Source organism: Platichthys flesus, chromosome 6 (assembly GCF_949316205.1).
Source record: "Platichthys flesus chromosome 6, fPlaFle2.1, whole genome shotgun sequence".
NCBI classification, from domain to species: domain Eukaryota; kingdom Metazoa; phylum Chordata; class Actinopteri; order Pleuronectiformes; family Pleuronectidae; genus Platichthys; species Platichthys flesus.
Window position 1 is genome coordinate 13,543,719 of NC_084950.1, and position 24,899 is coordinate 13,568,617.

At 42.0% G+C, this 24,899-nt stretch overlaps 2 protein-coding genes across 4 annotated transcripts in view; both read left to right on the forward strand.

Annotated features, from left to right (window-relative positions):
* The window catches only part of roraa (RAR-related orphan receptor A, paralog a), a 178,442-nt gene extending 167,052 nt beyond the window's left edge, over window positions 1-11,390 (forward strand). For both annotated transcript variants that reach the window (XM_062390123.1, XM_062390124.1), the window contains 8 exons: window positions 909-1,050; window positions 3,104-3,499; window positions 4,126-4,247; window positions 4,354-4,486; window positions 5,455-5,562; window positions 6,519-6,629; window positions 6,831-6,943; window positions 7,344-11,390. In XM_062390123.1, the coding sequence (XP_062246107.1) occupies window positions 909-1,050; window positions 3,104-3,499; window positions 4,126-4,247; window positions 4,354-4,486; window positions 5,455-5,562; window positions 6,519-6,629; window positions 6,831-6,943; window positions 7,344-7,508 (1,290 nt within the window). In that variant the 3' untranslated portion in view covers window positions 7,509-11,390. The remainder of the gene's footprint in view (window positions 1-908; window positions 1,051-3,103; window positions 3,500-4,125; window positions 4,248-4,353; window positions 4,487-5,454; window positions 5,563-6,518; window positions 6,630-6,830; window positions 6,944-7,343) is intronic.
* A 4,485-nt stretch (window positions 11,391-15,875) lies between these two features.
* ice2 (interactor of little elongator complex ELL subunit 2) lies at window positions 15,876-24,846 on the forward strand. 2 transcript variants are annotated; one of them, XM_062390027.1, is made up of 15 exons: window positions 15,876-16,000; window positions 17,332-17,433; window positions 17,535-17,862; window positions 17,950-18,075; window positions 18,164-18,298; window positions 18,492-18,608; window positions 18,907-19,066; window positions 19,663-19,844; window positions 19,931-20,759; window positions 20,867-21,033; window positions 21,623-21,752; window positions 22,889-22,973; window positions 23,160-23,210; window positions 23,713-23,956; window positions 24,485-24,846. In XM_062390027.1, exons 1-15 carry the CDS (start codon window positions 15,987-15,989, stop codon window positions 24,638-24,640), a joined length of 2,826 nt encoding a protein of 941 aa, XP_062246011.1. In that variant the 5' UTR covers window positions 15,876-15,986; the 3' UTR covers window positions 24,641-24,846. The 2 variants fall into 2 exon arrangements, 1 of the variants encoding a protein (XP_062246011.1); XR_009920866.1 differs by lacking the exons at window positions 23,713-23,956; window positions 24,485-24,846 and having other exon boundaries at window positions 21,924-22,973; window positions 23,160-23,212.
* Window positions 24,847-24,899: the final 53 nt, after the last annotated feature.

Below are 24,899 nucleotides of genomic sequence, written 5' to 3' on the forward strand. Positions count from 1 at the left end.
GGCACATCATTAGCATTCCTCAGCCAGGCTGCACCTTTGCTGTTTGCTCCTGTGTGTGTGTGCGTGCGTGCATGTGTGTACGTGCATGTGTGTGTGTGTGTGTGTGAAGGAGAGAGAAAAAGAGAGAGAGAAGTTCCTTTCAGCCGTCCCAGCGCTCCGCTCCCTCACACAGGAGCTGGAAGGAACAAAACACTAAAGAATAAACTGCTGAAATCTATCTTTAATGATTGCTAATTAGTCCAGGCAGAGAGGCCTTTAATGATATGTGCGAGTACAAAAGTTTGGACCATAAATCATAGCATTATTAAAGAGTGCTGCTTGTCACTGGCAGTTATAGCCTGTTTCCGTAATGGCCTCCATTATAAAGCAACTTGGCAGCTGTCAGCTGTTTTCTTGTAATTAAACAGCCAATGAGCAGCTAATTAAGACATATGTGTATGGAGCAGTAGAGTGGGGCATGTTAATGACGTGCTGGAATCAATTCATTAAGTCAGTAAGGATGAGGAATCCAGTCGGTGTGCATTCACAATCCTTTAGCACCGCACATGCCAGTGTTGCGTTAATCACTAATAACCCCTGTGAAGAAAAATACCATCCAGACGTTATCATTCCTACCCAAACACACCTCCCTCATGTTGTACACACACTGCTGTAATACAGTGCTCCTTAAATGCCACACATTACAGCCGGGAAATACCAGCGCGGTTGTGCTCATAACGAATCTATTTGGCAGCCGTATAATCAAAAAAATATCACCACTAGGAATACAATAAATCGCTATCAGTCGGTAATGATCTTTAGTATCGCTAAAGGACTTTGAAGACATGATTTCATCCTCCAGCCTCTGAACATTTTTCCACCTACACACCAGTTCATTCGAGGTGTTTTCGTGCCCCTCTCCTGTGCAGGGCTTCTTCAGGAGGAGTCAGCAGAGCAATGCAGCCTACTCCTGCCCCCGTCAGAAGAACTGCCTGATCGACCGCACCAGCCGCAACCGCTGCCAGCACTGCCGGCTGCAGAAGTGCCTGGTGGTGGGCATGTCACGGGATGGTAAGTGCTTTATGCAAGGAGTGATGTGCGGGTGGGCAGATGCAGCAGGGTGGTGGGTAGACAGAGGGGAAGAGCTCAGGTCGAGTCCCTGTGTGGGAAAGACTCTGCTCTGCCGAAGTGCCTTTGAGTCAGGACTTCAGGGATGATGCTGTGGACTCAAGGAGAGGAAATTATTCCTCACTGGGAAACAAGTTAAATAGTTATTGTTGTACTTTATTGATGGTGTTAAGTTAAGGATTTTTAATTTTATTATATAAAGAAAATTCAGCAGCTAATTTGCTTTCTCTACACATTATAACTGAACTTTATATCACCAATTACATTTTTAAACTGTGCTTATCACTAGAGGATGTTGTTTACTGTTACCTCTGGAATCTTACAGCAGGAAAAACAACTTATTGGTTTGGAAGCACCAATAAAAATGTAAAAATCTGTCTCTTTTTCAGATAAAATGACCAAGGTTATATAACCCGAGGAGAGCAAAAAAACATCCTAGCATAACTTAATATTGTTATTAGCTTTTTAAAATTTACAGCCATATATCAAGGTGCTATTCTTAATTGATATGTTGGACAGACAAAGAAAACACACCCTTAGTCACTGACAATTTTTTCAAAGGAACATAACACGTGCTGTTAGAAAATCGGTCGCTCTACGTTCACTTCCTGCAGGTGAGTGCTTCTTTGTCTGCGGCCCTAATTTGTTGCTTTGATAGAAACTAGGTTTGATGAAATAGGAGGTTGTCATTAGTGCTGCAGCAGCTGAGATGCAGTAATGGGAGCACACAGGTGGGGATATGTGCTGGAGGGCTCGTGCTGTGCTGCGCTGGTCCAGACTGGGCTGGGCTGGGCAGATTTCATCGAAGATGGTTTCACACAGACAAGTGAAAACCTGAACGTTCATGCACAGAGGCTGGCACATCCTCCTGCACACTCTGCTCTGCTTTTATTCACTTACACACGTGCATGTATATAATCATGAATATTAATGAACATATAAGTACATTAGCACTTATGAGGGCCTTTGCACAGCCACACACATTGTCACTTGCACTCAGACGCACACACACTTACAAACTCGGGACAGACGAAGGTGACTCTCGCCTTCACTCCGCTCACCGGAGCCCATCTGCCCGCACTCAACTCTGTAAAACCACACACACACACACACACAAACACACACACACACACACAAGGCAGACATAACCACTGACATGACTTTGTGGAACAATGGGACATGGGCCAAGGAAGAATCCTGAAAAGTGTTGGTACAGATCCTGATCAGGGGCAGATCCAGGATTTTGGCGAAATTGGTGTAGACCCAAATTAAAAAACTGTATCTAGTGAATTGAAACTGTTGGGCCTTGGCAGAGGTCTGCACTCTCTGAATGCTCTTCTAGTTTACATCTAATAACATCTGCTATTAATGATCATCCCCGAAATATAAAGACTAGATTTTTTTCTCTTTCAAATGTTATCTTATAAGTGATTGGAGTAGGATGCTTATAGCAGATGTCTGTAGGTCTAATAGTAACATACCACTTAAATATGAACTGTCAGAAGAACGCACATATTGAAAAAATGGCCTGAGTGTATTACACAGTTTGTAGCCAGTATGGATTTAATGTGCCTCCCTTTCCACTGTTGTCATTGTGTCTCAGACTCCAAGATTTACTTCCTGATGAAAAGAATAAGAATGTAGCCAACACTGTGAGATCATTTGATTTGTCCTCAGAGGAACTCCCGAGTTTCAAGCATTTTCCAGACATGAGTGTTACACAAAGCCCCACCGTTGAGACTATCTCACACAGTGGAAAGTTTTTCACTTAATGAATCAGGAACAGGGAGGTTGCATAAGGACACTGTTTGATTTGTCATTGACTCTTATATTTGGGTTTTAATTGCATCCTGAGGAACAATTAATGTTTTTGGTGGCTCTTTTAACTTTTTTAAATGGTATCCACATGTGGAATGATAAAGCACAGGAGCCTCTGTTCAAACTGTTTGGGATGTTTCACTGGATCCTCACTCTTATTCTGTCCTGCTTGTCGCAGCGGTGAAGTTTGGCCGCATGTCGAAGAAGCAGCGGGACAGCCTGTACGCTGAGGTCCAGAAGCACCGGCTGCAGCAGCAACAGCGTGAACACCAACAACAGCCTGGCGAGGCGGAGCCACTCACACCTAGCTACGGCCTCTCAGCCAATGGCCTCACGGAGCTCCATGACGACCTCAGCGGCTACATGGACGGTCACACCCCCGATGGCAGCAAACCAGACTCTGCGGTCAGCAGCTTCTACCTGGACATCCAGCCGTCCCCTGACCAGTCAGGCCTGGACATCAACGGCATCAAGCCGGAGCCCATCTGCGACTTCGCCCCCGGCTCTGGCTTCTTCCCTTACTGCTCCTTCACCAACGGAGAAACATCCCCCACCGTGTCCATGGCTGAACTAGGTAAGGAGTGCGAGAGACAGGGGAAGACAAGAGGAGAGACGGCAAAATGGAGGGGGGGGACAACTCAACCGTGGGGCAAACGACACAAAGGTTGCTTAAAATAGCAGGAGGTTGGAGACTCATCTCCAACACTCATTAAAAGAGCCTCTTTTTTGTAATTAGTTTCCATTAATTAGGGCCAATCAGGATCCAGCAGGGCAGGCGTCTGGGGAAATCATTTATTTAGTCTCCCCTGTGCCCAGGAACTCCTTTTAACAGATGTGTTTTCAAAACCATTTAAATTCTTATACTCAATATTTCTCTCAGAGAAAATGTGACCTTTGTTTCAGTGAGTAACGTGGGACCCCTTCTCCTTGCCGTGCATTTGTGTCATAACTAGATTGGCTTTGCCTCAACCTTAAGCTATGAGCTTCCTGCAGGCAGTAAAAGGAAATGTCAACAAGCCTTTTCCCAGTCAAAAAAGCCCACGCGCATCCGCCTCTCCTCCTTTTTGAAGGCTCAGTAAATAAATCTTCTTTTCCTGTGGCACATTTCATCAGTGAGGTCTTCCCTTTCACATAGGCCTGTGAGTAGCAGCCAGATCTCGACTGTGATCTTATGCTTTTGTGACAATGGTTGTGTTACAGAGCACCTGGCCCAGAACATCTCCAAGTCACACATGGAGACATGTCAGTACCTGAGGGAGGAGCTGCAGCAGATGACCTGGCAGGCCTTCCTGCAGGAGGAGGTGGAGAGCTACCAGAGCAAGGTAGCTTGACCAGGCCCGGGGTCTGTGCCGGTGTCCGCAGCAGCTGCAATAATCAAAAACATTCTTTTACAGTAGATAACCCACTCTCTTTCCTTTCTGTTCTCAGCCCCGGGAAGTCATGTGGCAGCTGTGTGCTATCAAAATAACAGAGGCCATTCAGTATGTGGTGGAGTTCGCCAAGCGCATCGACGGCTTCATGGAGCTGTGTCAGAACGATCAGATAGTGCTGCTGAAAGCAGGTATGACAGCCTGTCAACATGGCCTGCTGCTGTCAAACTCACCCACCACCACCGCCCCCCCTCTGGCATTGTCACAAGGGCGTAGCTGACCTGACTGCACAAAGCCCTCGTCCTCACACGCACAGACAGTGTCACAGAGAGGAGACCCTGCCCGGCCTGTTTCCCCTCTCTATCTGTCTGTCGCCCTGTATTTTCTTCTGTTCGCTACATACACAGAAAAAGACGGACAAGGCATTGGATAAGCAACGTGTTTCTGAGCCCAGATAATACCTATCACCACGGCTGCCATTTCTCTCTTTTCCCAGACACCAGTGATGTCTGCCTGCGCGCATGAAGACATACTTAAAGCAAAGATATGAGTGTGTGCACACTGTCACCTATATTTACTTGTAAATAGAGACGCTCATACGCACACACACAGAAAACAAACACCTCTCCTGGGTCTCTCCCTGGGCATTATTTACATTAGCGCAGCCACTATGAATAATGAAATAAAGACTGAGATCTCTTGTCAGACGTGGCATTTTAAAACAGTAGCATCTTCCTCAGAGGCAGTAATAGCTTCTGTTACTTTTTACTTGATCCTCTTATCCACTCCCACAGAGTGGTACAAATTACAGGATAGAATAATTCCCTACCTATGTCACTTAATAAAGGTTGAATGAATAAGCACTGTCACTGCTGAAAGAAGCTCAATTCTTTATCTTGGCATGTCATTATGGAACAATAGCCTTCTGTTAAGATATTATCATCTGCAGAGGTGATATTTTTTTCTTTCCCTTTGATGGCAGTCGTCTCTTATTTCAAAGTAGTTGTGTTACTCACATTGTTGAAGAATAGCACAAAGCGTGATCATGTGTTTTGCATCCCTGACTGATGTGCAAGTGTTAGAGAGAGAGAGAGAGAGAGAGAGAAAAAAAAGAACACAAAGCTGAGTTTCAGCATCTTGTTCTCGCTTGTCTCCACAGGCTCTTTGGAAGTCGTGTTTGTCAGAATGTGCCGTGCCTTTGACTCGCAAAACAACACCGTCTATTTTGATGGAAAATATGCCGGACCTGATGTGTTCAAGTCATTAGGTAAGTGGAGTGGGTTTGTTGCATGTGCCAGTTGGCTCGAGCGTGCATGTGTGTGTTGAGGTGTCCTGCTGCCTGTGTCTTCTTTCTGTGACTTTCTCCCTTCCTTGGTGTAATAGCCAAAATTAGAGTGTGCTGTTCTGCTCTCCACCGCGCTGAAGGCCTGGAAACAAACACTGAGCACTGCCTCACCTGGCATTGCTGTCTCTGCAGCAGTTATTTATGGTAGAACAGAGATGTTAGTGAGGCTCGGCTGCATATGGCTCCTGTAACTGTGGAATAAATAAAGCCAGACGGGATGTCTTTTGGGAGAGAGCTATCAAAGCCATCATTGATAGTCTGACATAAAACATCTCAGGCAAAAAGCAAATAGCATTTGTGTTTGACTGCCATTACATTACTAAGAGTCTCCACCATGGATTTCCTCCCTCTTCCAACTGGCTTTTGACGAACAAGAAAATTTAAATGTGTCCCACAGTGATGGTAAAAATGCTGAATTCTGTTTCTTAGTGCGAGTTGGCCAATCCCTGTAACTCTGTGTGCGTGTTTGTTTATGAGTGAGTGTGTGTGTCTGTCCCAGTGTCCTGTGCGTTCTGTGCAGAGGGGTCTGCAGCGGGGGAGGCAGAGTGATGGGCTTCACGAGCCGCGGTGGCATCCGTCTGTCTCTCTCTATCCCCAATAATTGATTTAACTAAAAGCCTCAATAGTGACCTCATTCTGGCTTGCATAACACCACCCAACTGCCAAAAGTGACTCGTCTGGGAGGCAAAACTCAGTAAAAGCATTGCCTGTTCTGCTTAAGACGCTCCCATGTGCTGTCAGCATGCCGTTCTTTTTCATTTCCTTCCCCCATCCTCTTCCCTCCCTATGTGCCTCTCTCCCAATAAAGATCAAGAGTGAATGTTGTTCTTTGGTCTTCCTCATCCTAAGCCCTCTCTGTGTGTCCTTTGCTGTGGCAGGCTGTGACGACTTGATCAGCTCCGTCTTCGAGTTTGGGAAAAACTTGTGTTCTATGCACCTGTCTGAGGATGAGATCGCCCTGTTCTCCGCCTTTGTGTTGATGTCTGCTGGTAGGTGTCACTCACGGTGCAATGGAGAGAAAACGTAGACACACGTTCACCACAACAGAGAACTCAGTTGCCCTCCTGTTCCCCCCTCTATCAATTAACAGAGGCACTGCATCATTACTTTTCACACCAGCCAACCTGATGGTGAAGTGACCTACATGGGACTGCGCACTAACAGAAAGTTTGTGATAATTACCTTTCCAGATCGGTCCTGGCTCCAGGAGAAAGTAAAGGTGGAGAAACTCCAGCAGAAGATCCAACTGGCCCTCCAGCATGTCCTGCAGAAGAACCACAGAGAGGACGGAATTCTTACAAAGGTACAGTGTGAAGCTGCACACGCTCCATCCATTATCCCAGAGGGGCTGACTGCTAACAATGTTTACCCTTGTAGCAGTGTAATCTCCCACTGTTTAGGATCTTTATCCACAGGCCATCAACCAGTTTGAGTGCATTAGATTAAACGGTTTTCAGGGGAAGCATTCATAATGTTACACGTCTTTTTTATCAGCAGGGAAGTGGCAATTTATCAATTTTACCAGCTCCGTAATATGAAATGTCAAGTTCTCCTCGTGTCTGAGCGCTTGTCTCAATATTTACAAGTCTGTTTGCCCCTGTGTGAGACGGGATACACTGTAGGGAGGAATGTCTTTCACTACCATGGCTCCGTGTCCTTGCCTCCCTGTGAATCTAAACAGCCTGTCTCCTCTCTCTCCACAGTTGATATGCAAAGTGTCGACACTGCGAGCGCTGTGCAGTAGGCATACAGAGAAGCTCACGGCTTTCAAAGCAATATACCCAGACATTGTGCGTGCCCACTTCCCCCCCTTATACAAGGAGTTGTTCGGATCAGACTTTGAGCAGTCCATGCCCGTTGACGGGTAGCAGCCCTGCCAGGTGCCAGTGTGCCCACCGTAGGGGAATGTGGAGGAGGAATCTGAGACACTTTATTGGTGCCCTGCACAAACCAGAGTGGACAGACGGCACGCTGTTCAACGTCTTCTTGTACATTGGAGGGGAGGGCTTTTAGGGAGTTGATTCTCAAGGTTTACTTTATTGAATTTTGTTCTCTGTGGAAGACTACAGTTGGACCCGACACCCCGTGGGACATGAAGAGGAGATGGGCACAAATAAGTTTTGTCTGGTTGAATTTGACCTTTGTATGCACATTTCTAACATGGAACTCAAGACCCCTTCATTTCCACCAATATTTATTGCATTACAATTGTGAATCTGACTTGTAATCATAGAAGCAATCTAGGAGCCACTATTGACGCTAAAACAGCTGAAGACATCTCAAACAGAGACGAAGGTTAACGATTCAACATCAGTTTTATTTTTCAGATCACACTCCCACAACTGCTTCAGAATCTGTTCTTTCTCTTTTCATCCTTGAACACATCCCTGACAAATGCGCACACTTGGGTCAAGTTCAGCCGTGTTTCTCTTGTGTTGAGTTGTGTCTTTTTTGAACGCAGTGCTTGGAATGAAATCTCACAGCAACTTTAGGGGGAGGCTCCGTCGGCATGGTGATGCAATCGGCAACTCTCTATGGACAATCGTTTAAAAAAGAAAAAAAAAAGAGAAACATAGAATTCTGGTAATTCTAATGAAACCACAATGATTTTAGCTGTCAAAGACTCCATCCACCATTGTTGCATAGTGAAATCATGTAAGGCCATCTGCTATTAATCCTTCTCTGGACAGGTGCCCTGGAGAAGCGAGGGGCACCAACACAATGAAAAGGGTCCATTCCACCTGTTTTATAATGTACTACAGGGTATATGGTCATAAGTACTTACTATACAGAAAAAAGTAATGTTTATAGAATCTATTTTAAATAACATGTATGATATTAGTAGTTAGACCATTCTTAATTGTTGAATTGATAAGGCACTTTTATTTACACCTTTCTTTAATTTAAGACGTGTATATTTACCTAGTGATGTGTTGCATGTGCACAAGAAATACAAGTTGAACCATGGTCACAGAGGCTAGTCCTGGGAGCAACAGCTGATTCTGGTGTGGAAGTGTTAGGGCTGCGTGTCGGGGGGGGGCGGGGGGTGGGGCTGGCGTGGTGGCTCACGGGCCGACAAAGAGGCCTGTGGGAGGAGGCGGCGTGGAGACACTCAAATCACCTGCTCACTCCGAGGTATCGAGAGCAGTGGAGCTCTGTGACATGCACACGTACGATAACAGCCAACAACCCCGTTCTGTGTCACGAACACACTCTGACTGAACGGCATTTGTTTGAACCCTTTTAAAATTCAAAGAAAACAGAGCTCACTCTCATATTCTCACGCACTCCTCATATTTCATTTTGTAGTTTATGGTGAAAAAATATAATTTACTTATCGAAGAAAATCTCAGTCCTGTGTAACAAATCAATCTTAAGTATGTGGCTGGACCGGGATGATCACGCATTGATGGTAATCCAATTGTTCCATCTAGTGGAGGGGAAAGATACAGCATGTTAGTTACCAGCCTATTGAGAAACACATCCTCTAACCTAAAAGCACATTCATGAGCCTCTCTCAAAATATTTTAGGTTTTTCTCTATCTTTATTTTTGAGTGTCTCTATCCCCCTGCTTGCCGCAGCCTCGGTCCGGTAACACCACAACAGGACACAGAGGAAAACAGCGAAGGGAAAGTGAATATTCAAAGCCTTGTCTGGTAGTAAAGCTTCTATTTTTGTAACATGTTTTGGTTAACGAACCCACGAAGAAGAGCGAGGGAGAGAAAAAGAAGTCAGGTAGCACTTAACTATATTCCTGCAATAATTAGACTAGCTGTTGTTTGTACGATTAGGGGAGAAACATAAAAATGTTAGGACAAGTGCTATTTTCAGAATGCTTTGTTGTTGTGCTTCTGTTTCGTTGAGTGTGTCTTTCTTGTCAGTGTGGTTAGTAACGTGGTAGGAAAAAAAAAAAAAAACCTGGATGTGCCAAACAGTAGTCGTTGCTTCTGCTTTCCAGTCTACTTGTCTGTAACGTAGAATGGATTCCTAAGACATTCCAGCAAACTCAGTAGCGGCGTCGAGAGATATCGTTGAAAAAAGAAAAACAGGAAAAGAAAAAGAATTAAAAAAAGAAAACATTTAAATATTATATCCCTTTAGAAACCCAACAAAGCATGTTAACACATCCGTCACCAACCGTAACATAGGATCCAGTTCTTTGTCTTTTGTGTTCTTGTTTGCACACTATCATTCCTCTGCCGTGCAATTTGTGCAAGGTGTTAATGCCTTGTGCTGTCACCCCTCAGGGAAGAGTTTTCTTTTTTTGTGCTTTGTGTTCGAGAGGACATTTGTTTGTACTCATTAGGTTTTGTTTATGTTTTTGTTCAGGAATGTTCCACGAGAGGAAACGTTTGAATATTCATCACTGACTTGTTCAGGATTTTACATTATTGATCCTCTAACGGGGGCCTCCAGCCACTCACAAAAAAATCAACAACACAGCGCCAAGTAAAAAAAAATCCCATCTCATTTGTAAAATATAAAAGTACAAAGCCCATCATTTTTCACAAACCGTGGTTTTATGAGTACACACAGCATATTTGTGACACACAAAAAAAAAATCTGATTTGGTTTCAAACGGTGTCATCAGGGTCTTTAAAAAAAAAAATGTTAACCCTCTTTGTTAGAAAAACCAAATATTCTTATGCAATACTAAATCTCTTGTGTTTTGGATTGTAGTAGATATGCTGTACCTAAGTAATAATCTCTGTTCTCATCCAATGCTATTTGGATATGCACAAGCCCTCTATATGACTAGCAAACCTCAGTCTCCCAGAGAAAAAAAAAAAAAGAGAGAGAAACCCGGTCTGGAACCACTGCTAGACAATCCAGGTTGAGCGGCCCGGCAGGAGCAGCAGAGAGGAGGAGGTGTGAATGCTCAGGGAGGATAACAGGTAGACTGACGAAGCAGCTCGCTTTCCTCTCGCCTGTTGCAGAGCATCGTAATTAGCTCTTTTGTGAATTTGTGAGCACTCGACTGATAGAGGGGAGGTCACGAACAAGCAGTACGACGCTCACTGTTCCGAAAACATTAGGCTGATTTCCTGTTATTTATTCGCATAAAGAAAATGTGCTTTTCTTGAAAGTTGTTCGATTCCGTACGAGGTTCCTTTCTCATGAGGTGAAACATTTGTTTTAATTCAGGTTTCAAAAGCTGAGCGACTTGTACTATGTTCTACAATAGAAAACACACAATATGCCTTGTGTTGCAATTACGGGTCTCTACAGTGCAGTCATCATCCTTTTTTGAATTGACCTTTATTCACACGGCTGACGCAAACTAAAAAGTAATAAAACCCCATTACTCTGTTTTCATCGTCTTATGTACTGATACGGCTGCGGTAGTGGCAGGAAATGGTCGTCAAACCCATGAACACTTGTGTCCAAGTATAAACTGCACCTTCGCACAGGCCTGTAAAGTGATGTCCTTCTGTATATTCTCACTTGAGAGATCCCGCTCTAAGCAAGGGGTCAATGCTAAGTGTGCTATTCAATCAGTGTATAGTATACAGTCAAATGTGCTGGTCCTTCTGTCTCTGCTCTGTTGTCTTTGTACAAAGCAATAGTATGTTTGTGTGAGCGTGTGTGTGTGTGTGTGTGTGTGTGTGTGTATGTATGTGTGTGTGTGTGTGTATTTGTGAATAAAATAAACCCCAGACAAGGCTTTAATAATTACAGAGGAACAGGGTTATGTGGATGAGGAGGTCTTGATTTTATTTTATTTTTTAAATAAAGGTTTTGGAAAATGCTGAGCTTGATCCATCCATGATAGGTGTAGGTGATATTTAAAAAAAAAAAAAAGCATGACATAATGCCTTCAACAATTCATAGGTCTGCAGTTTGCTGTGAATAAACACGGCCCACAAAAAAACAGGCTCCTCCCTCCGGCAGCGCGGCCACAGACCGAGCTGAGATGATTTCTGGACTGTAAATTGTTAAGATGACTCTCAGTGACCATAAATTGTGAAGATGAGTGTTATGTCACGCTTTAAGTTGTGCAGGGGCCTCGGGGTGCGTTACCCGGAACTATGAGTCAGTCGTCACATTTTTAACAGAACTCATTTCTCTAAAGCACAGCTGATAAGGATTTATGATTAAAAATACGTTTAAGAATATAGTTTTAAAAAGAAAAAAAGCAACTTCTAGCCATAATCGAATGTCAAGCAATAATATATGTCTGTGTATTATTTTTGATTATTTTGTGCATAATAGTCTTTGAACATCTGCATGTAAATACACCTTATTTATCACTTTATTTTTTGGGTTTTTTGTTTTACTTTTGTTGTTGACTTTGTGGATGTTTTTACGTTTCATCTGTATATTTGACCAGTTCTGTTCCCAGGTGGAGAACTAAGAACTTGACATGGCCTGTATGCTGTATCTCTTGTTTTCTCACTTTCTCTCTCCCTCATTCTCCGCTGTTTCTTCACCATATTTAATGTTATTACTGATTACGTGTATAAAGGTAGCTCTGTAACTTCTGTCTGTATAGGTAAGAGGAAAATACTGCTACTAAGGCCTACCCAGTGAAACTATTTATCTGTTTATCAATTCCACCATATTGTATGATAACTCTGTTTCTAGTTTGCTCCCCTCCTTTAGGATTAGTTTGATAGGGACAGGGTGTGCTGACCTTTATTTTGTGTTGCCCTGATGTGTGGTTCTAGGTAAGTTAATTTTGTGAACAAAGTATTGATTCCTAAGCCTGGCTGCCCTATTAGCCCATTCATTTCATGGCATATTAATGTATTATTGATATTAGGACTCAAATAAAGCATAAGAGTAATTAAAATGATAGTGATACATTTACCCAGCCAGTACCTGTATCAGTGTGCTAGTCCTGGGGTAAGGCACTTATTTCCTTCTGACGTATAGCAAAGCTTGTATCCGTTAATTAACAAGCTGTTTAAGGTTGCCTCTCTGGTTTGTGGAAAATATTGATGATGATATTCAAACAGAAACGGCAGTATTGTGTTTTCTCCCCCTTACTTTCTTGTTAAAACCACTCACTAAGACTGTAGTTTGTCGGGTTTTAAGATATTAAATATTTACCTCTATTGTATCTGCATAGCTCTTCACCTGATGCAGGGAAGTGGTGCTCGGATTTCATTAACCAGAATCTCGGTATGCTTATGTTAATTCCCCCCCCCCCGTTAGATTTTCCCTAAAACAGTGGTTCCTTCAAACCAGTGGCAGAAACGGTCTTGCACCACGTGAAGTGTTTATGAAATGTACATGAGAGAATCGCCATTTGAGGACAAAGTCTCTGCACTCTGTAGCAAATATCAGTGAGAATATACTTGCAATAATACACAGCGTATCACACTGAGTGCCTCTCGGTGTAACAAGATGCATACATGGTTTTGATTGTCTCCTCTTTCTTTTGTGGTTTTCCAAAACGTGTAATGATGTGACAATGTATTTTGTACATGAGGATGAATTCTCACTCTCACACGCTTCAAATGTTAGTTTTTTCCTGATTATTCCTCTTGTGTGGACCGTGGGGTGAAGCCTGACATGGAAGGGTTTAAATATAGTATAGTCGGTCTGTAGATGTCATCCATCACCTTGTTTGAGAAACACAAATGGGACATTTTATTTTATGGTCAAATAAATGCTCACAAATAATATTACAGAAAAGTTCACTCCTAGATTGTTTGCTTTGAGGACTAATCCCGCATTTCTTCATGTTCTGCTCGTTATGTATCAACTTTTTTTTATTTTTATTTCACTGAGAACAGAAGATTTTCTGATGCATTGTATATCAAGTATTTGCATCTGTTTGTAAAAGAGGAAATACAAATCATCTGGATTTCTTTAATGTTCTGTGTTCAATGTGCACTCAGTCGGTCGGGGTAACTTTACATGAAGGGCGTTTGGAGCAGCGTGGATTTGGATTCTTTCTGTTTCTTTTTTTTTCCATGCAAAAGCCGTGCAAATTATGGGAAAGCCGAAACTAGTGTGTGGTTGTCAATTTCTAAGTCACTCGTTTGCTACTGATGTTAAAATGGGGACAGATGATCGTGTACCTTTTTATCCAGCTCTTTTGAACTCTCTTTAGCAGGTAGTCTATTCACAAACGTAGTTTTGCTCCTTCTTGTCTGATTCTTAAATATGAAAATAAGTATTTTGATTCATTTTGTAAATACAGCTGTAAAGAAAAATAAGAAATTTAATGTTGTCTTTTAAATACTTTTCATTCTAATATGAATGTTGTTATATTGTACTTAGAAACTGTACCTTTAATATTACCTTTATTAAAAGTGCATTGGACACATCGATTTTAGATGTGCTTTATGTGCTGTTATCCCATAATAAAATTTACCGCTTGTAATGGGCTTTTATTTCCTGATTCTTTCACCCCTCCACCCCCACCCACCCTCTCTCTTTCCTTATTTAATACAATTAAACTGAATATTACGATTCACAATAATTTCATCAGGCCTTATACTTCAGGTCTAATGAGAGACTGAACCTAACAAGAAACTCCGCATTTTGAATCTGTTCATTAGAATTTGTTTATCTTAATATGTACAATTAGAAATGAAAATCAAAACTAAGGTATAATATAAATATATCAGTCAAAACATGTTTGTGTAATTTATCCTAAAATTAATTGTTGTGATCGTAACATATATTAACATTTTTTTATTCAGACCTTAATGACATAGCTTCAAGATTCAACAATGAAAATAAATTGAAACCTAATACCTGTCAAGCTCTTGTGATTGAAAGTTTTCCTGGTGAAGAATGATCCAATTTGTCTGGAGGGGAAATGGAAACATAGTCAGTGGTTGTCTCCTTGTTTAATTACATTTTCCTAAACAATAACAATGGTAATTTTAAAGATGTAGAAATAATCACCTGCAATATAATGATCTTCAGTTGCAATTTATACTAATTTAGAATTATTTCTTCCTTATTTGTCAGCTCTTTAGAATATCAGAACATGTGTCATCATTTCATCATTAGCCTAATGTAGAAGTAAAACTTTTTCTTTGTTCTCTCCCAGTGTGAGGTGTTGAGCTGTTTAATCCAGATATCACTGCATTTTGATAAATATAACTTTGAATAGAATTGTTCAAATGTGTTATTAATACCTGAAAGAGACGTCGCACAGGTCCACATTAACAAACAACAGAATCTTGTATTTTTCATCCCTCACGGTGCACTGAAGGGTGAAGAGAAAAGAGGAGATAATTAGAAGCTGATGCCAGGAAGCATCTGCACTGGAGCACATTTACTCTGATCTGTCCCACTGTCAGAGAGCAGCTCAGGACAGTGGTTGGGATTATTTCTACTTATTTCTACTCATCCTTCTACAAACAGGGATGTGGCCATTTTAACTTATGGAGAGAAACTGACAGCACAAAATGGAAAAGAGTAAGCATTCATGTCAGGATGTGTTCTTCAGCCAATACACTGAAACAGTTTCTTTTGGCAGTTATAATAATCATTATTACTATTATTATTCATAATAATTATAATGTCAATAATAAATCATATTGTTATAATTATACACTATTTATGCAGCACTTTTCAACACACACTTACAAAGTGCTTGGCGGGATTAAAAATATTTAGGACGAACGCAAATAAGATCGGGGAGTAAAATAACACAAAAATAAAGCGATTGAAAAACAGCGTTAAAACTAAATAATTTTTAAACATCTGTTCTATTTTTATTTCTGATTCTAACCCCTCCCCCGTGTTGCTCCTCAACACTCTCATTCCTAAACACACAAACACAAGCACAAACACTCACACCTACAGTACACACACAATGGAATCACACACACTCCAATGTTTAGTTGTCTGTAATCAGTTTTTGTGTGTCCTCCCTCCTTGTGTCAATCCTGAGCGTCTGTTCATGTCTGGTTTTATTCTATCTTACTTGTCTTCCTGTTTTGTTTTGTTTTGCTTCACAACAATTAAAAAAATAAATATAACAATAAAATGAGAAAATAATAAACTCTTGTAGCCAATAAAAACGTCATAGTCAGTTTAATACTTAAAGAAGACATTTAGAAGATGATCCCCTCACTGTCATAACTTTGAGTAAATATGTGTGTTTTTTAAACCTTTGTTTCATTTAAATAAATAAAACATGTGCAGCTTCTGGGGGAAATCTTTAAGACGGGCACCAAAGTTTCTTTTAATCAGTAAAAAGACGGGTGGAGTGAGGTTAATGTCCGGTGGGGGGCAGCAATGCACACAAAGCTCTAATATCAACATGGAATCACCAGACGAAGAAATGTCGCCTGTCAAACGCTTGTTAGCCGGCTAATGCTAACTGATGCTACACAAACGCTGATTCTTGATATCGTGCTTCCTGTGGACAGTGATGGAGCTGGAGTGGTGAGCGGTTTTCAAAGGCTTCTTCTGTCACACGTGTTGCCACAGGTCGGACATTTGAACTGACCTGCTCTCATCGGTAGCTAATATGAACCATCCAACATGCTGGTTAGGATGCTAAGCTAAGCCCGACTGAGAGTTGTTGTGGCTGACAGCTAACAGCTAGCCGTGCTAACCAAACATCGCATGCTAATATAATATAAACCAGACAGTAATAAGGACCATGATGGAGTTTGTAGCTTTGTTCTGTTCGTGTTTGTTGTTCTATTGAAAACATGAGCGGAGAGAACCAGAGCAGAGAAGAGTCCCAGGTGGAGACAGGGAGACAGGGACTCCATCATCAGTTGACTAAGTGAAGCGCTTTCATTGGTTTGTTGAATGAGTCCACTTTAATTCCCACATCATCACTAGTGACGAAATATAAAATGTTAAATCACTCCCCTCAACTTAAATATCCACATATACAGTGTAATATCTGTGATCATTTAGAAGTGGACATATTGTTTATACATATAAAGTTTAAACGTGTCCGATTGCTACAGATACGATATTGATCACCAACTTGATATACATTGATAGGTTGATCAGCTGCCAACAAATAACTCAAAACAATCTTAAGATCATCTTTTATTAGTCCCACTGTCGGGAAATTTGTATTTTTTTAAGATGTTAATTGTAAGTTTAGATCATTTAATACAGACCATCTATTTAAATACATATATAATCCAATAGAGATTTCTCTACAGGTATTCTGCTCAGTATAAATATATACTGGATAAATGTATCTATATCTGAATTCTTTTTTATTAATTGGTAAACTCAAGCCATGATAAAAGTGATTCAGAGATAAATTCTTGAATATAATAACTAATATTTGTGTAATTTTGCATAATTTGGATCAGGTTATGTGGTTACTTTTAGTTCAGATTATGTTTCTGGGTAATTTACTAATTGTCACAAATAATTATGCTGTGGTATGTAAAATATTTAACTTATTGAGATGCTCTTTCTATTGTTTATGTCGTGTAACTCTCAGAGAGTCTTAGTACTGATTCAACTAATAACTTTAAGATCTTTCAAACTGAGATACTGGATTAGGTTGAATTTTAATGTCATTGCTTTTACTCACTTCAATGTATTTTATTAAACAGAAAACATAGAGTAACTCTCCCTTTACACTGCACACCAGCCCATAACAGCAACAAATGCCAATTGAGTTCTTGTATCGTGCACGTCACAATGATGTAAGTCTGTCCCAGAACCAAAGCGTGGTAATGTAGAACCTAATTATCAATCATTTACTGATATCATTTCCTGTCTGTTTTTAACTTAAGGGAAGATCCTCCGGTTCCTGATGGTCCATTCTTCACCAGAGATCTCTATGATAAATATTCCCTTGCACCTAATATCAGAGAACTGTGGGCCTTTCTCCAAAGGTATGACAATAAATTAACATATATTAAAAGAACATTTTTTTTATACTGTGGTTTTACCGACTAACCAATGCGACTGAATATTACTTTTTTCTCTGACTCAGTCCTGAAGAGAACATAAAAGAAGGAAGTGATGTCGTGGCTGCAAAAGCCTCCAGCTCTCATCCTGCAGAAGTCGCTGCAGAGTTTAAAAACAAGAGCTGGGACAGCTGTGATAGTGACGATCCACTTGCAGACAATGCTGCAAAAGGTGCAGGAGAATGCAAGGGTGCCAAAAAATCCAAAGGAAAGGTCAGTCAGGTTGAGAATGATGCCCGGGCTGCTTTCCCTGAACCCAGACTGCCCTACCCTTGTGTGTCCACCCTGTCCAGCAAAGACCAGAACGCATATCTTGGCTATTTGATGAGTAAGAAAACCATGGCTCCTCCACAGGTACCAGTGTTCTCTCCTTACTGGTTTATAGATCTTACCAGTCTCTTTTGCATTGCTTTCCCCTCATCATCTGCTCTCATATTTCAGTTTCAGGGTTTAAAGGCACAAGTAGACAAAGAAGTGATGCAGTTCATGTGGTACTTGCAAGATGTGGCCAGAGTGTGTGTTGATGACTACAACTTCATATCACAGGGAGCTATGCAATATTCCGAGGTACTGATGCTACAAGAATTGAATATGTGTTCAGCTCAGTGTGAGGTTTGTTCACTAATATGACGACAAAGGGCTCAAATGGTTTCAGGATTTCTTCAGGAGCTGTTTGGATTACATGATGACGATTCCTCAACTCTACCAAATCCACGAGATGACGAGTTTGACGGGGGGCACGTTCAACCCAGGGCTGACGCTGACCTTCGAAAAACAGCTTCTCATCATGGTAACGCACCTTTGGTCGTGTACTTGTATCACACATGAGCTGTTTGCCTCTACTTCACTGACTTCACTGCATAAATGCCATTGTCCACGGTCCTGTTAAGCATTTGAACTTGAAGTATTGTATTACAGAATCAGTCTTTTACTGTTGATTCACTTCCTCTTTTTCTTCATGTTTCCTCCCTTTATTTCTCCAGGGCAATGTGGATATTACAGACCACAAGATAGTGCCTGCTGATGCACGGCTTGCATCGGATTATCACAGTGTTTCATCAGAGAATCCTCCAGCTAAAAAGGCTAAGGACATGCACGCTGTAAGCAATTGTCTCCCTTTTTTAATTACTATAAAGTTACAAAGATGTTTTACTGCTAGAATGGGATTCATGACCGCAGGTCTTTTGTAACTCCATTCCAGCTCTTGCAGTTTTCACAAAAGACACCAGAGGGTGTTCACGTCTTGCTCAGCAAAACCAGTTCTAATTGTGTTTCTGAGTGATTCCAAGTCAGACTGTCCAGTTAAATGTAGACACTTTTGTATCACTGGTGTGTGTTATTTGTTTAACTCTTTGATACTGTGGTTGTTCTGGTGTGACCCTGTCTTTTTCTCTACAGACAATCAGCAGTGATGGTAATGCAGAGAAGCTGTGTGCACGTTATGAGCCTCATGTGTGTATGACTCGAGATGCCTTGGTCAAGCTGCTGGACAACCATGGTCCTGACTTTGGGGAGCCATGGGAGCTGCCTGTTTGGATCAAATCAAATCCAGGAAAAGGTACAGCTTTGTCATTCAGCCACTCAGGCTATCATGTTTAATTAGGAGCAATTTAGGGATAAAACTTCCAGTGGGTAAAAGTGCTTAAGATGACTTCATGCCTGTAACCCCTCTTATTTTTCATCTTCCCCTCTCAAATCATTCAAAAAGAATTGTCCTCGTCCATTTACCGACGAGGACATCCTGACCCACCTGACCCACATCACATAACTTCCACTAAGTTTCGTAGGAATCTTTTTTTTAGTGTAATTTTCTGACAAACAAACAAACACACAAAAAGACAGAGAGGGGTGAGGTCATTGTATATAGATAGGTCACCTTAACTGTGTAAATATATTTAAATCAGTTAGAATTTTGACTTATGGCAGCTATACAGCTTCATAGATTTAAGCAGTTAAAATACTTCTAAGAAATCGGGTTAAGGTTTGACCTTGACGATGCATTTATATTTTATGTGAAAGATGAAAATGTCTTCATGTTTCTGAAAGAAAAACAAAATGAAGCCGTAAGTAAATAAATCACAGTGTGCATTGACATCAAATGGCCTCTTGTTGGCACTGTTTGTCATAGTCCTGTATTTCATATCTCATCCACAGGCAGTAGTCTCAAGAAGACGGTGTACATAGACTCCCCCCTGCTTAAGACTGAAATGACAGTGAGAGAGAGGAGTCGCTTCTACCATGAGGAGAGTTTGAAGCTCTCCATCATGAAGAATGGAAGAAAAAAAGTGTTTAATTTAATGACAGAACTTCCTGTCAGTGAACAGCAACCCACTCCGGTATGTTGACTCACAATTAGCTCTGAAAAAATATGGGATATTTGCTTTTATATCATTGGAGAAATGTTTTTCTCTTTCTAAATCAGGAGAGCTCACAAAGAAATGTAGTGTCCTTTGAAAACGAGAGTCTTGATTTTGAGATGGACCTCACTGACCTGGAGACATTCGGGGAGACGTCGACCGTTAAAGTCTCCAAGATGCAGAAAGTACAGACTGAGAAGCATGTAGGTGTCAAAAGTACAAAAGCTACAAGTGTCCCACCTGTACGTAAGAAGAAAATGTCAAGTAATGATCCTGCAAACAAGAGCAGCAGTTCACTAGAAGAGATGAACGCCTCGTCGGCTGTTGTGGATGATCCCATGACGGAGGAGGCAGCTCAGCAGGTTCAGAGTGAGACCTGTGAGCCGAAGACTGAACTGCTGAGGGACGACTCCTCACAGGCAAGTGACCGAGACGTCCTTTCTTCAGGAGAATCAGATGATGAGAAGCTGGTCATTGATGATGTGTCTCCAGCTGCACCACCCGCAACACAACCTAAGCTGAAGACCTCACCATGCTCTCCTGACCTCCCTGTGACCCCGGCCTCTGAGACCCTCCCCGTAAAGTCACCACAGTCTTCCCCTGAGAAAGTCACAAAGCAGACGCGACTATCCAAAAGATCTCAGGCCGGCGACCAGCTGGGAGAGATCCTACGCATGCAGACAGCAATGTTCAACACGGCAGGCAAATGCTCCACCACTGTGCCCCAGGAGACCGCCCCATGCACGGGACCCCCAATTCACTCCAACCCAACGTCTTTGGTTAAACCCTGCGTGTCCTCGTACTTAGAGAGAAACCAGGACCAGGATGGAGAGACCTGCTCCGTTCCACACAAATCTGCACCCGGGCTTAACGTCAACACGACCGAGCACAGAAGTTAGTGTCAACTAGATGTCTATTGATGTGGATTTAAATTGTGTCTGTATCCTTAATTAACACATTAACACATTAATCCTTAATTCCCCCCCCCCCCCCCCATGCAGAAATACTGTCACACGACCTGCAGGCTGGTGCAGAAGATGAACAAGACTACCAAGCTCCAGAGGAGGGAAACCTGCTCTACAAGCTCTACAGTCTGCAAGACGTGCTGCTCCTGGTGCGCAGCTCGGTCTCACTGACTCATTCAAGACAAGTCGGCAGCCAGAACCAGGTATACGTGTTAGTTTACACCCGTCCTCCAGAATGTCATTAGACTCTGGGAATCCATACGTTCCTGGAGTTTGCCTGTCACACATGAAGAATGAAGCAGGTGATTCTGCAGTCAGACGCCTTCAAGACAACACAGAAATGTTGTTCAGACGAAGGGTGGGGCAGGAGGGAGGACATGACTTATACATTCCAGACAGGAGATAGTGCGTTTTTGTTTAAAGTGCATTAACTCAGGTGTCAGCCCTTATCACCAAAAGCTCTCGAATCTCACCGTCCTTCTAAGTTGACATCTTCCTCTTCTACATGTTTGACACCTCTTTTACACCCTTATTTTTCCAGTTGTGCAACATCATCAATGTGCCAACTTGCCGGTGGTGAATCCTCCCGATAATCTCCTGCTGTATCCCTGTGACTCATCCGGACATTATCCAGAGGTTTTCCTAGGGGGCTTGCAGGAAGAATGCAGTCTTATGTACAACCCCTTCGGATAATCTCCTGACTGCTTGTGTGAAAGCAGCTATAGTTTTGTATTTGTGTATACAATCAGTACATGATATCTAATGTTTTTCCTCTGTTTTCTGCTCCAGTAGTATGTACCAGTGCACGTGCTGCCCAAGCTGGAGTACCAGTTGAGTTATGGCGTAGAGTGTTTAACCAGCAGCGAGGCGTGCCAGCTGTGGACAGAGACATTGCTCCACTCCAGCACAGTTTCATTCATAGGTACAACTTTTACTATCATTACTGCCACTACTTTACTTGAGATCAATGCAAAATGTTCCTAAATCGTTCCCAGTTCTTGTGTAATTCTATTTATTTTTCAACACAAAAGATTAGAGTAAGTCAAAGTAATTTGACTCAAAAAAAGAGTTTTCTGTTCTCCTTCCCTCACAGAGTTCAGTAGAGTCCATGAGGCATATCCTCCCACAAACCAGTGGAATATTCTGCCGATGAGTCACCATCCTGCTGCGACTGAGTGCTGTTTGAGTTTACTTTGTTGCCATATCAACAAGCCACATCTGATTGTGGGGCATTACAAAAACTGCAGTTTGTTGAGCTCTGCTAAATGTTGTTTTTAACTTTGATTAAATTTCCAAATGGATTTATAATGCGTTGCTCAACCTTAGTTCAAGAATAAGGCCGAGACACCACTGTCTTCACTGTGTGAGCTGCTTTAACTTCTGTAGAAGATGTATTGGAAAGTTAGTCTCTAAATTATAGCCCTTTGAGTCTCAGTACACACTGCGACAGAACAAGCTTATCTACTGGTTCCTTCCACTCCGATGTGATGAGGAGCTCTGTCGGAAGTGGAAGTAACTCTCAATCAAGCATTTGAGTTTCCTTTTTATGTTAAAATGATTGTTTATTCAATCTAAAAAATGGACAAAGAGCAGTATTAGAATAGGCGGTTCGAAAACAGTGATGATACTCTAGACCGCTGCTCCTAATAATATAGATTATCTACTGTTGGATGGCAGGAGACTTGGCTGATATAAGAGTTCCTTCTTTATTCAGTGGCTCCCTGTTCGTCATGTGCTTCATCATTTGGCTTCTCAATTGTGTATTTATGGCTGTGCAGGCTTGCAGGCGCTAAAATAGTCTATAATTGAAGGAAGGCCTTTTTGAATTCTAAGCTGTGAGTGGGAGGCAGCAGCACAGACAGGACCAGCGAGCGTTTCTTACCCCCCCAACACACACACACACAAACTCAAAGCTTGTACCAACGCTGGCATATCATCAGACTAATTACTTTGTAAGCTCCAGGAGAGTGACTGATGAGGAGGTGAAGCTCTCCATGTGCTCCCTCATTAGCTCCTTCTCTCAGCGCACCTCTTGTTCCTCCCTCTCCGTCTCTGCAGCTCACATCAATACGCGCTCATCTGAAGTAGCTCTGCTGAGGAAGCTGCCTGACAACTGGAAACAGAACATCTCCTGTGGGTTCACGTGAGTGTCGATAACCTCCTCATTCTGTTTTTTTTGGTTTCAGCTTCAATCAGTTTATCAATAATCCTGATCTTTTCGTCAGTTGTGTCATCGCCTGTGTTTTTGTTATCTGAGTCAGTGTTGAGGTTTCCATCCCCACCAAAGTAGACAGACTGTAATTTGGTGATATCTGTGCTCCGCCCACAGGCCATCCAAGTCTCTGAATATCCTGCACCACCTACTGAAAAAACTCACCGGGTAAGTTTCGTCATCTTAGATTTGTTTGTACACGTTTAGTGCTGAGCTCCTTTCCCTCCTTTTCCTCTTTTTATTTCAGATATGATCTTGAAAGAATGTTTACAATGAACAGTTCTGCAGAAAGAGTAATAAATTCTATTGTTTTTAATGCAACACAAGCACAAGATTTTCCAAATCGGAGAACGTGATTTGATTTGTCTGGGCACAGATTTCTTCACGCTTCGTTGAAGATGATGACATTTCTGTACAGGCAAGACTGATAGCCTCGAGCTGAAGCTGTGACGTTAGCGTGCCCTCGTGTTTGTGTTGGAGGGTTACACAATCAATTACTCAACACCTCTCAAAACATGTGTCACTGTCTCCATTCTGTATTCACCTGTGTTCCAGTCATTTGGCAGGAAAGCCGAGATTAGTCAGGGGTCCAGAACATGTTGGAATATGTGCCTTTTTAAAGCAACACACCCTCAGTGATTTCATGTGATTTTTTTTTTTTTTTTTTTAGGTTGGACGAAGGACAGTACCTGATTGCGCACAAAGCAGGGGAGCCGTTTGTGACCTTATTGAAAGCAGCTACTGGGAAAGTGAGTCGGGGGGCGTACAACCTGCAGCAGGTCCACGGCTCCGTCCCACAGCCCCCGGCCTCGAGCTTCGTGCCCTGGGTACCTGTTGATCCAGCTGTGGTCCTTCCTTTCCACCAAGCACATGGTCGTGTTCCCTGCACCTTCCCCACAAAACCCTTACCAAAGGTGTGTGCTTCATTTTGTATCAGCAACAGTATAGACAGATGACACTGTGACAAAAACACCACAACAGATTCAGAGGCCATGGCTAAGAGGGTAATGACAAATGGATGAAAGGTTAAAGTGTGACTGATTTGTGGTGAAGTAATAGGAAGTCCACACCCTTGGACCCACACAGAAGTCCCTACAAAGGAATTCTCTGGAAGCTAAAGTAGATACAATGTGCAAAACACTTGTTCATTTATCAGACAGGCTGAACCGGCACACTACTGCATAGCTTACAAGCCCATACATTAACAACAGGGACAAAAGAGTGTCACAATTTCAGCTACAGCTCGGTCTGGTTTGTTGGTGTAGACGTTGACACATTCACAGAATGCCTTTCTAAAATTCCACTCAGTGAAGACGTTAACCCATCTTTTGGCTAAAAACACAGCTTTCAAAAAGACTAGTCTTCTCTTGTGTATTTGGAGTGTATATTGTACATGCTTGTACGGAACTTAGTCCCTATTTTTTTCTCCCTTTATCCAACAGACGGCGAGAGATGGGTCATCACAGGCCGACGGCCGTGGAGCTGGTCAGTCCAAGAACCAAAAGAGGAATGCAGGAGGGAACGTGAAGAGCAAACGAAGCAAACGCACGGCCAGGCGCAACAACTATATTAAAAAGCTCATTCAGAAGTCAGTTTAACTTCTCATTTGACCACACAGGTAAATCAGAAGAAAGAACACCACAAACCTCATAAGACTTCCGACTGGAAGTACAGTATGAACTTTATAGTGAAGCCCTTTCTACAATGTAAAATCTACACTTTTATATTTTTGTATTGTTTTTGAGATGTTTTGTATATTTTGTCAGTTGAAATGTTTTGTAAAAGAAATAAAGTGTTCATATCAGTTTTTGGTTATTATCTCTGGAGGATGAACTCAGGTTTTGACATCACTTTAAG

Coding starts and splice junctions, on each gene's coding strand:
- ice2 (XM_062390027.1), top strand. Junction 22,974..23,159: donor AACATCTCCTGTGGGTTCAC/GTGAGTGTCGAT, acceptor CTCCGCCCACAG/GCCATCCAAGTCTCTGAATA. Junction 23,211..23,712: donor CTACTGAAAAAACTCACCGG/GTAAGTTTCGTC, acceptor TTTTTTTTTTAG/GTTGGACGAAGGACAGTACC.